Here is a 12,695-nt window from a genome sequence, read left to right on the forward strand (position 1 = left end):
TTACGCACGTTTTGTTTCAACATGCGGATATCTGAATTATACCAGGGAGTTAAGCTCCTATGGTTGGAAACCTTCCTTTTCAAAGGAGCAACTTCATCTAAAGCTGAATGCAACAAATCAGCAGTGTTACTAGCAAGAAAATCAACATCAGAGGTAGAACCCAGGTCACTGGCCTCTATTGCTTCAGTAGAGGCTTCACTATTTTCCACTGTCGTAAGATGAGCAATGGCTTCCTTAAATTTAGCAATAGCTTCATCAGAACAAACATCTGCTAAAATAATACCTCCTATTTTGCGCTTGAACGTTGACAATATTAAATTCAAACGTTATTATTATAGTGGTTGGATAAAAGGGAGTTTACAGGCGACACCAACAGACCATCAGTTTCAACACCGTAGGTGAGAACGAGATCCAGAGTATGATCAAAACAATGCGTCGGTTGGTTTACTTTTTGTGAGATACCCATCGATTCTAGAAGAGAATTGAAAGCTAGATTAAGATTCAATTCAATTCAATTTTATTTCTATAGCATCTAATACAACAAAAGTTGTCTCTAGACGCTTTCCAGAGACCCAGAACATAAACCCCCGAGCAATTATTACATTAACAATGGCAGGTAAAAACTCCCCTAGTGGGAGAAAAACCTTAAACCAAACAGTGGCAAGAAAAACTCCCCTTTAGGAGGAAGAAACCTGGACCCGGACCTGGATCATAAGGGGGTAGAAACCTGGACCAGGACCTGGATCATAAGGGGTAGAAACCTGGACCAGGACCTGGATCATAAGGGGGTAGAAACCTGGACCAGGACCTGGATCATAAGGGGGTAGAAACCTGGACCAGGACCTGGATCATAAGGGGGTAGAAACCTGGACCAGGACCTGGATCATAAGGGGGTCCCTCCTGCCGGACGCCAGACTGGGGGGGTCTATTAACACTGTCAACATCCATATGAATGTTAATTTCACCCACTATGATGAATTTATCTGTACTGGTCAATAAATCAGATAGAAAATATGAGAAATTCAGACAGAAACTCTAGATAAGCACCAGCAGGGGGCCGGTATACTACCACTAACAAAACTGGCTTCTCTGATTTCCACTTCGCCAGTGTTAGACTGAGCGTTAGGCTTTCAAACTTATTATAATCATATTTAGGTTTATATTTAATTTGATGATTGAAGTTATAGATCGCTACTAGTAATAAGTGGAGGGTCGTGTGTCTGTCCATACCGTCAGTTGAGGATGTTGAAGATGTCTACATAATTGGATTGGAAATCTGATAACAGGATTTCTGCTTTTTGGAGTTGGCGGTTACCTGCCGTATCAACAATTTGGAAAAATGTCTGCGGCTATTCTGGCCCGTTCAAGGCTGTCTGGTGCATGTGATGGCTATCAAAGGCTATTGAAGGTCAATAAAGTTCATGAATTTGCATCCATAGAGAGCAAACACGCATCTGCCTGTGTGCTATATTAGGACTTTTTGTGTTTTACCTCATATGTCTTGAAAGGTAAAACAAACTAAGATGAGACCGTCCAGAAAATCTTCAAAATTAATGTTTTAATAAATGTATAAAAATTAATTTACAGGCAATGTTGCTGAAAAGCTGTTAGAAATAAAAAGGAAAAGGGACAAGTTTGCCTATGTCTATGTAGCCTACTATGTAATGTTTGTTAAAAATTAACAAAACCTGGCACTGATAACAAGTAAATGATTCTTTTGCAATCGATCACATTTTGTGAGATTTTGTCCTTACAGGGCACAGCAACTCAAATGGGTGAATACTTAATATACCAACAGAGATGTACATCTGAAATGTGGTACAATTTGGGCAACTTTTTTTAAATAGTACCTAAGGAGTCTGTTGAATGATGCCAGTCAACCATGGTTTGGAATTGGACCATCATGATCACAACTCACTGCATTTATACTTATTTTTGCTTTGAACAGAATATTTTCCATATGACACTGTAGCAGTACAAAATATGTTTTCCTGACAAAACTGTACGAAGCATTGTTTGATTAATAATACCTTAGATAATACCTTAACTTTAATCAGTTAAAAAGGACAATCTGACTCACCTCTGGTTCTGGTTGATGAGCTCTCCAATCTTATGGTTTTGCTCCTCAATGCGAGAATTTTTCTCAAATACTTCTTTTTTCAAACATTCATTCTCCTAAAGCAGAATATGAGTTATCAGGAAGAGTTCTGCCTCAGAAATAAATGTGCAAAAGTACAATGAGGAAAAATACAACATTGGCTTGTTGTGAAAGGTTGCCAGGTCTAGAAAAGAATATGGTAGCACAGTATACAGTATTTATTTGCTGTTACTTAAAGGAGCATGAGGCAGGATAGAGGCAGGATTTATGAAAAGAATTCGTATACGTTTTAAGTTTTCTAGTAATAATGTCAGATGAAGCGTTCCAAACCAAAACGAATGAGCCCTCTAGTGTATCTCTCCTTTGCCTTGAACAGGCTGTGTGCTGCAAAATGTGCTGCAATTCGGGCTCCGAATTTCCCGCGCTGTCCTGCGGATGTGACGTCACATGACGCTGCATGCGCGTTCTCCCCGTTCTCCCGTGCCGGCTTCGCTGTTGGCTGCAGTACCCCCGACGGCCGTCGTGGGGAAGGGTGGCGCTAGAGAGTCTCATTTCTTAAAAGGAGCCTCATGCTCTTTTAAAGCTTTGTATTATACTGTTTATGTCCACTGTGTGGCGCCAGCACGCTTAGTTGTTTTTTTTAATTTAATAAAATGTGAATTATTCTATTCTTTTATTTTTTGGTATTTCTTGTGTTCCATTGAATTAATAGTTTTCCAAGTGATTGAAGTATCACCAAGTTGAAGTAAATACATGTTTTTCCATCATACATTGCAACACTTCCTGTTACCACACTTCCTGTGGAGAAAGATGGTCAATGGGACCATTGATCATCCAAATCACTATCAATCCACTGAAGCCATACATCAAACAAGATGTCAACCCTAAAGTTGAAAGTAATGTCATATAGATGTATTTACAGTATATGTAACCTTTGTGCCACCATTTATCTTTTAGTTCTATGTGGTGTTGCCAGCGTTGGTTTTATGTTGACACTTGAAATAAACGTCGGTAAAAAGGGACTTTGGACCTTAGTTGGTGACAAAAGACGGGATAACATCGGTTGGGAATGTTGCATCTGACCAAAGTTAAGTTCAGTTAGTTCAAGTTCATGTTTACAAGTGCCGTTCTGTCACTTCTGTCCAATCATAAGAGAGAGAGTGTTTGAGGAGACATAAGGAGACGTAGCAGCTAAGCCTCCATAATACACTGAACTTCATGCACATGTACATATGTACCTGAACAATTCTTTGAATATTGTGCATGATCATAGATGTTTCCATTGACATACTAGACAGGTTCATGGAATGACTTCTGTGCCTTTCATCATCAATCTGTTAAAGGTAAAAAGAAAAAGGGCATTAATTAGACATATATAATTTCCTCATGAGATGTTCAATGGCGATATTATTGTACAAATACCTTGGAGGTCAACTGATCCACTTTATCTGCTACTTTACCCATAGCTAACCTAATCTCTGTTTGGTGCTGCCGCGCCTCGGTGATCAAAAAGGAGGTCATATCCCCCGAACCTAGGACACAATCATTTAGAAGCAATCTTCAAATATTTCATCACTTGAATAAACTGAAGTGTGAACGTGACTGTTGAGCATCACGTTCCTCATAGCTGAAAAAACCAACCGTACCCATGTATGGGAGGGTCTGTGCCGGGTAAACCTGCCCAGGCTGCATGTGAGCTGGAGCTGCAGGCGTCTTTGTAAAGTATGGCTAGGAAACAACACAATCCATTCACATCATGTAGTATTACAATTTTAACATTTGCTCCATTGTCTGGGTACTGATACCGTAAGTAAGCAGACAATAAAAATATCATTAAATTTAGCAAAATATAATATTTTTAGGAAATGTGAGATGTGAAAAAAGCTAACCTGAAAAGCATGACGGTTTGGTAACTCTGACTGAGGGCCAACAGGGGTCATGACAGGAAGTAATGCAGAGGTGGGAGCAGTGTGAGGATGAGGATATACTGTAGGGGAGACAATGCAGTTTCACAGACCAAATTGCTGAACTACTGAAATCATGAAATCAAGGAAACTGGAAGGAAGCTCACCATGTGCAGAAGCGGAAGAAGGAGCTGTTACCGGTACTAGAAATGGAGGTGCAGAACAATCATTTGCTCTGCTAACACTAGAGTCCTGGTGATAAATGCAAAGAAGTAGATATCAGTAAAGATATCAGAAATCATTTTAAAAGCAGTGCTCAAGACGTTTTGTAGTGAATTTCAGTTGGCGTCACATCAAGACTTTAATGAGAGTTGATATTAAACTCCTCCAGAGACGGTGAATACATTAAGCAAGGACTTTCACCGTAGGCGGGTTTCTATTATCCCTAGATGTACACAAAACCAAATATCGCAAACAAATTCCTATAATAGAAATGGCACTTATTTGAACAATCTCCTGCATATCAAATAAACCTTTTATGCTTCCAGGAGGTGGTTTTCAGGCGATTCCATAATCCACTTATTTGAGTCTAAAGGAGGCGCTATTTGCAAATTTCCACGTCTCTGGCAGTGCTGGTATGTGTATGTGATGTAGCCTGTCAATCTAAAGTCATCAAAATCTAGTTTCCAGCTATTCTTGGCCTCATTTATACGATGTCACCCTGTAACACTACTTAATCATTATACATTACATAGGGGCTTTACCTCGGGAATAATCATTTGGACAAAGACGTAAAGCTGTACAAAGATTTGTGCATCAGTGTTTCAAATAATGCAGCCTCAGGGGGTCATAAGCTAGTGACTTTTTCAGCGCAATCCCATGCCTAGATAAATACAGAAGGTTGTGTCAGGAGGGGCATCCAATGCAAGTCCTTTGCCAAGTTAAACCCTCAGAAGAGCCATGAACCCCCTATCGGATAGGTGGAGGCCCAAGTTAACTACTGCCATCAGCACTGTCAATACACAGGATGCTGATGGAAAATTGGCTACTGTGGATGGAAGAAGGAGAAGAGGAAGGGGTGTCTGTAGGCAGAGAGCAAGATACAAGATACTAGGGCTGAGTGTAGAAACTACGTCTAAAGCTACAAACTGAAGGTGTGATGTTCAATGTAGTTGGTGGTTAGGAGAAGGGTACATTCTGGAGTGAGGTAGATGAAGTGATGTATCCCAAGAGATGAAAGAGTGGTGACTGGTGCAGACTTTAGTGGACATTTTGGAGAAGGCAGTGGAGGTCATGAGGAAATGATTGGCAGGTTTGGTATCCAGGATAAGAACACAGAAGGACAGACGCTGGTAGACTTTGCTGAAAAGGCAACAACTTGGGGTGACATGCAGGTAAGAGCTCTCAGGGGAACTACATCTGGTGTAAGAGACATCACCTGAAGGAGATCAGTGACTGCTAAAGCCTGATTTAAGGTTCTGCGTTAAACCAACACAGAGCCTACGCCGTTGCCGTGACGCCGTCGTGAACCCTTCGGACTTCTCCATCACTTCATTTCGCCGTGGTGCGATCCCCCCCAGAGCTCTAGTTGATACTTTGTTTAGCTTACGGCTTTTCCGGTCACAGTGAATCAAAGAGATAAGGACAACTATTGTGCAAAAAAACAAAACCACCCAAAAAAAATCAAATAAAAAAAATCACACACACGGAGAAAAGAGACTGAAAGTTCACGACTGCTCCACGAAGTGGAACCGGAAATGCATTGCTACCAAGCGAACCAATCACAGCCCTCTTGGTCTGCGTTGGGTCATAGTTCCATTTTTGGAGGTCCAGGTCAGGCTACGGCGTAGGCTACGGCGTAGCTACGGAGAGACTCCCGCGTAGCCGCGTACCCTACGCCGTAGGTTCAACCAGAACCAGAATTCAGGAAGTGCTAGTTCAGAGAGTAGCCAGGTATTATAGGATTCTGTGGTGTAGGATGACGCGTGTGGTGAAGAAGATGAAGAGGACAAAGTCAGGGCAGAGGACGTAGTGGTGGAACCTTAAAACGGAAGAATGTTTTGTAGTTTTCAGAGTTAAGACGGGTGGTCAGCAGGTGTTTTCAGATGACTGAACAACTACAGCTAATATAATCAGGGAGACAGCTAAGAGAGTAGCCTACTGGTATCATGTGGTAGGAAAGCAAACATGGAAACTTGGTGGTAGAATCAGGAAGCGCAAGAGCATGTGACAGGAGTACAATGAGATTGTCTGGGGAAAATTCACCAATGACCTGATTGTGCCATGTATGACAACATTATTTGAATTTACCAACATGAAAATGCTGTATAATAACTGTGTAATCTAATGTAGCTAATATATTACTATATAATCACTTTACTTTATAAAATCACTTTTGTATGGATTGGTTCAATTGTCTGTAAGGGTTGGTATTGGCTGTCGTGGAGTGAGTTATGATATGATCTAATTATGGACTTGGGTATGGGGGGGCTGTGTGCGTGTGGGTCGGTATTTCTGGGGTGTATTTTTTTGTTCATTTTCTAGTCTGGGATATTTTATTTTGTTTTCATTTTAATTTTATTTATTATTATTATTTGTTGCTGCTTATTATCATTATTTGTAGCTGGAAGTATGTGGTTCACACACCGGAATGTTATATTTTGATGTAATTAATGTGTCTGTGTAATCTCATGAGGGATGGGTCATTTAAATGTCGGGACACAAAAATAAAATCATTCATTCATTGATTGATTGATTGATTGATTGATTGATTGATTGATTCATTCATTCATTCATTCATTCATTCATTCATTCATTCATTCATTAATTCATTCGAGTTATTAGTATAATCATAATCTCTTAGTTAATCAGGATGAATCATTTTTTAGTGGAAGCCCATTCCAGCGCTGTCAGCACTGTTGTGACAACACTCCCTTTTGCAGCAAAAAGCAGATTAATATGTTTGTTTAACCTGGACGTCTCACTGTTTTTTGGTAAACTGTAAACTTTCCACAACAACCTGGTGTCACAAGTGGGATTCCCCAAATGGTCATGGGTGACCGGGGTGACCGGGGTGACGGGGTGACGGGGTGACCGGGTGACCAGGTGACCAGGTAACCAGGTGTCTGATCCTCCTGGAGACAGAGCTCTCCGGCCTCCACTTTGATTAGGCTTTTGAGACGGAAGGGCCAGGGATCCTAGTCTCAGATCACTGCTGGAGTCAAATGAACGCTAGTGTTCATTATAAACAGTGAGATGTACCAATTCCAGTTTTTTGTTTTGTTTTGACCGTCCTTTATACTGCTTGCCACGCACTTGGGAAAGTCAGAGGGGAACTTAAATTTCAATTAAAAAGACAATGAGATTAGAAAAGATATTGAGATTGGACTTAATCTCGGTACTGAGTGGAGTTGAATAGATCAGTGTTTCCCAACCCTGGTCCTCGAGGCACCCCTATCCTGCATGTTTTAGATGTTTCCCTGCTTCAGCACACCGTGATACAAGTGGCTGTGTCATCAACAGAAGTGTCAAGACCTTGATGACAAGCTAATTAGGACCATTAATTAGAATCAGGTGTGATGATGAAGGGTGTGAGGTAAATCAACCTTTGAACTTGTTTTGTCATTGTGAAACTGTCACATGCGTGGCTAACAGAAGCCACATCAGCCACTTCCTGATCTACTAGGTTTTGAACTGACCTGGTGACAGCTGACTACTGTCCTGTGACAGTTGACCACTGTAATGTCAGGACTCAATCAAACGTTATCACTTCCACCCATTGTCCACTACCCAATGTCTACTGTCTACTGTTTACTATGCATAGTCCTTATATGATCAATTCCTGTCAAAGTTTCTTAATAAAAGCATCTTCTAGAGGGAGGATCTTGGGGAAAGCTCAGGAGTTCTCAATGAGGGCTACGTTGCTCTGCACTCCTGTTGCTCTTCCCCCTCCTGCAGGAGTGCGCTAAAAACCCATTCCAAGGTAGTCTCTGTGTCTTTTCTCATTATGAATTTATGTAATGTTGTTTTAAACCTAACAAAGGGAAACATCTAAAACATGCAGGATAGGGGTGCCTCGAGGACCAGGGTTGGGAAACACTGGAATAGATACTTTGTGGGTCTGTATTGTGGTTGTGGCTAAAGATGAATCCCACTGCTTTTCAGTGATTGTAGCAAAAACAAATCACCCTTGGGTAGAGACGTCTATCAAGGGAAGTGTGTACACACCTTGTTGCGGTAATTGCCTCAGGAAAGAGTAGGCTTCTCTGGCATAGTTGGGAATCTCTGAATGAATTAACTTATACTTTACTGAGAGAAGGTTCACTCAAACAACATAACAACATTTGGGAAAAAAAAAACAAAAAGCAACCAAGGAACATAGGAAAAGCAAGCAGTGCTTACAAATACAGAAGAAACACTAGAGTCAGGGAGAAATGCCAGGAAGAAAAGTTGACACAAAAACTGTAGCACAAAGAACAGATAATTGAGATAAAACTAAGCAAGGTTTAGATAAGGCTGCTCTGCACTCAACACCAACATACACCATTAGTCTTAGTCCCTCAGCTCTTATAATTATTTCCTTTTAACAGCAGAACTTCAGGCCTTGAGACTGAATCCTGATTTGGACTCCTGTGCCCAATGGTCAACATCACCACTGGCACCAAGGCCTTCCAGCCCTGCACCGCCTCCTGCACCAAGCAGAGACGTGGAGCTTCCAGACAGCAGCACGGACTACGTTTACATGCAGTCAAAACTGGGGTTAAGGTCAATATTCCGGTTACTGAAACATTGGGAATAATCTGTTTCCATGCGTTAGCAAACAGGGTTATCCCTGTATACATGGTGATTAATCATTTGGGATATCTGGATCAAACCAGCGACGCACGGAGAACGTCATGACGCAATTCCCATCATTTCTGCTTCTTCTTCCTGTATCCAAATCAACAACAATAACAGCAGCACGGCAGATAATCGGACCCTCTGGTACCGTTTTGTTTCTCGGCCCTGTTGTTTTCCTTCTTCAGCGTCTTCCAGCGGAGCTTGATCTGGTCTGGCGTTCCTACAAATGCTGCTTCACGCAACTTTTGGCTCACCTTCTTGTAAATCTGGCTATCCCGGTACTTTCTACCGTCTACAAATGCAGAAATGTTCATATCCTTCATTACATTTATGAAGTGATTAGTCTCCTCCTGGTCTTGGTTTCTCCGTGTTTATAAGAACTTCCTGGACTCAAAAGACCAAGATTCCTTGCGAAAAGAACATGAGCAGAAAACAAATTCCTGTTCCTTTTGATGGGGATTTCCCATTAGGCTAAACATGACCAAATATCCGGGTTAGAAAAGGAGTAACCCAGGGGTCATATTCAGGTTTTTAAAAACCGGAATATGAGCAAATTCCGGTTATTCAAAGGGGTTATTGGTGTTTACATGGCCGTGCGCAACCGGGTTATTGCTAATATTCCGGTTAGAAAAGGGTTATTGACTGCATGTAAACGTAGTCCCTGTGTACGGACTCCCAGCTGAACCGTGACCTGGACAGCAGCTCTGCCAGGGGAGACACATGGAGGAACAACTGACTCCCTGACTTTCACCACCAGTGTCTATCCCATGGTCAAGGTAGGAGCAATGTGATGGCTGCACAGCACAGTTCACGCAGAGAGAGGCTGTACCCGAGGCCACGGTCGTGGACGGGGAGGACATGAGCGTTTCCTGCTTGGTGACTGTGATGACTGTCTCACCTGTAGGTCTCACCTGTAGTCAACACGGTCATTGGAGCAAAGACGGTCTCCACAACCATGAGCAACAGACATGAACAATTCATGACAATGAAGAAATGATGCTCGCTACTGCCATAGTCACAAACACACCCACCGCAATGAAGAGAACCTTTCTATTGGTAATGAACATACGTGCCTGCCGCTTTACAACCAAGACTTGCTTTCTGCAAATATTAGACAGGGTAGAGATAACGTCCTCAAGGCTATCAGCTATTTAGAGAAAAAGAAAGAAAAAAACCTAGAAACTATATATATATATATTAGAAACTAATAAGAATGACACTCACTGGTGTTTCAGTTTGATGCTCAAAAGCCTCTCTATGTGTATCAATGGAATTGAACACACACCTGCAATGACAAACATTCCTTATCGCATCCTCTCCAGTGAACATAGATTTCATGCTAACTCCTGAACTGCCCTGCATTGCTTCTGTGTCACAAGAGCGTGACGAATTCTTGTTACCACTGAACTGTTTTGGGAAAGCATAAAGCTGTCCTGAGAGACAAGATGAGCTTTATCATGCTGGTATTTATGTGCCACACATTTTTTTTTTCTATGAAAAGCTGAATCCAGCCACTCTCTTGCTATCACCTGATGAAACTCACGACTACGTTTCAGTTCTTCAACAACAGTGTATATCACCTTCTGACCTTTTTAAGGAGGTGTTCCAGGCATGTCCCTCCTCCCTAGGGAGGTGTTCCAGGCATGTCCCTCCTCCCTAGGGAGGTGTTCCAGGCATGTCCCTCCTCCCTAGGGAGGTGTTCCAGGCATGTCCCACCGGGAGGAGACCCCGGGGAAGACCCAGGACATGCTGGAGAGACTATGTCTCTCCGCTGGCCTGGGAATTCCAAGTTTTGGAGTGAGGGAAGTCTGGGCATCTCTGCTAGCTGCTGGCCCCACGACCCGGTCCCAGATAAACCAGATGAAAATGGATGGATGGATGGATGAATGGCAAAGCAGAGAGACAGAAATGGAAAAGACTTTCAGGGGGATCAGGGATAGAGATGGAAAAGACTTGCAGGAGGATTAGGGATAGAGATGGAAAAGACTTTCAGGGGGATCAGGGATAGAGATGGAAAAGACTTTCAGGGGGATCAGGGATAGAGATGGAAATGTATTGACAGGTGCCAGAAGTGTAATGGGAAGCTGGAAAAAGTACTTTGAAAATATGATGAATGAGGAAAATGAAAGTGAGGGAAAAGTAGAAGATGAAAAAAAAGATGAATAGGACTGGAGTGAGGAGGGCATTGAAGAGGATGAAGAGTATAAAGGCAGTTGGTCCCGATGATATACATGTGGAAATCTGGATGTGGCTGGGAGATGTGGCAGTAGAGTCTTCGATTAGAACATTCAACAAGACCTCAGAGTGTCCTGGTGTCGATTTTTAAGAACAAGGGAGATGTGCAGAGTTGTTTCAGCGAGTGAGGAATAAACTCCAATTAAAGGGGACCTATTATGGCATCTAATACCTATTTTAAACAGGCTTTGAATGTCTTAAAAACAAGCTTTTGATCGTTTTTGCTAAATAAATTAGAAATTCAGCCTCTAAACCATGTCTTTATCTTCCCATTCTCTAACCTCATTATCTATGCAGGATTCTGAGTGCGCGGGGCTATGATAATGAGGCTCTGTGCTGATTGGCTGCCTGAATGACGCGATAAACCGCTACGAAAAAATGGCGGAAGCTCCGGCCGGCGGAGTTATTGTTGTTGTTCCGCCCAGAGTTAGTTGTGTGTCTGCTCCCGTCGTTCCGTAACGACGGGAGCAGAATCTTATTGGCTCATAGATCCACATCACACTGGACGGCTCATCCGGGCGGCTGTACAGACACTGCAGAATTTGGTTGCTTTCCTCCTTCTCTGAGTTGGCAGGCTGAGGGGAGACCTCTTTATATATGTTAAAGCAAGAAAAACCCTGGTTTTCATAATAGGTCCCCTTTAAGTTATGGGGAAAGTTGTGTCTCAGTTGGTAGAGCGTTCTCCATGAACCTGAAGGTCAGTGGTTCCAACCCTAGTTCCTCCTGTGTCCACCAAAGTGTCCTTGGGCAAGACACTGAATCCCCCGGTTGCTCCCGGTTGTCAGGCCAGCACCTTTGTGTGGCAGCTCCGCCGACAACCGGTGTGTGAATGTGTGTGTGTGGGTGAATGTTTGCAGTGTAAAGCGCTTTGGGGCTGTAGGAGTACAGCTGGAAAGCGCTATATAAGTGTAAGCCATAAGCCAAGCCATGTTACCTAGACTAAAAGGCAGAAGTATCTAATTAAATAATCTAATTTATCTTCTCTTTTTTCTTTTTTGTTCATGGTACAGCATCCTCTGCTGGTGGTGAAGAGCATCTCTGAATGCACAACACCGGAACCTGCAGCGTGGGAGTGAGAGGGGCAGGGTAACGGCCCGGGCAGGCGGGGGAGAGATTTGTCCGTCAAGACTCCTCTCCCTGGCCCTGCCCCTTCTCAACCTTTCCCCGACCCTGAACCTAACCTGGGGCTTGATGATTGGGCCGGAGCTTCAGGAGCTGCGTGCTGGCCTGGGGTCCCCATCCCTGGTCATCCCGCTGCTGCTTCCACCTGCCTGCGGTCCACACCCCCGGTCAACCTGCTGCTGCTTCCACCTGCCTGCTGTGCTGTTGACGTCCCCGACCCCCCAGTCTGGCCCTCGGCAGGAGGGTCCCCCCTTATGAGCCTGGTCCTGCTCAAGGTTTCTTCCCTCCTAAAGGGGAGTTTTTCTTGCCACTGTTTGGCTTAAGGTTTTTCTCCCACTAGGGGAGTTTTTACCTGCCATTGTTTATGTAATAATTGCTCGGGGGTTTATGATCATGTTCTGGGTCTCTGGAAAGCGTCTAGAGACAACTTTTGTTGTATTAGACGCTATATAAATAAAATTAAATTGAATTGAAGTAAGCATTTGTGAACCGCAGCA

The 12,695-nt window shown here is 43.0% G+C and overlaps 1 protein-coding gene across 2 annotated transcripts in view; it reads right to left on the reverse strand.

The window, feature by feature from the left end:
- The window catches only part of fkbp15b (FKBP prolyl isomerase family member 15b), a 61,988-nt gene that overhangs the window by 19,924 nt on the left and 29,369 nt on the right, over positions 1-12,695 (reverse strand). For both annotated transcript variants that reach the window (XM_061729701.1, XM_061729702.1), the window contains exons 13-18: positions 4,170-4,254; positions 3,988-4,085; positions 3,745-3,826; positions 3,521-3,630; positions 3,337-3,432; positions 2,081-2,175 (exon numbers count right to left, since the gene is read on the reverse strand). In XM_061729701.1, coding sequence (XP_061585685.1) covers positions 2,081-2,175; positions 3,337-3,432; positions 3,521-3,630; positions 3,745-3,826; positions 3,988-4,085; positions 4,170-4,254 — 566 coding nt within the window. The remainder of the gene's footprint in view (positions 1-2,080; positions 2,176-3,336; positions 3,433-3,520; positions 3,631-3,744; positions 3,827-3,987; positions 4,086-4,169; positions 4,255-12,695) is intronic.

This window comes from Cololabis saira, chromosome 9 (genome assembly GCF_033807715.1).
Source record: "Cololabis saira isolate AMF1-May2022 chromosome 9, fColSai1.1, whole genome shotgun sequence".
Taxonomy (NCBI): Eukaryota; Metazoa; Chordata; class Actinopteri; order Beloniformes; family Belonidae; genus Cololabis; species Cololabis saira.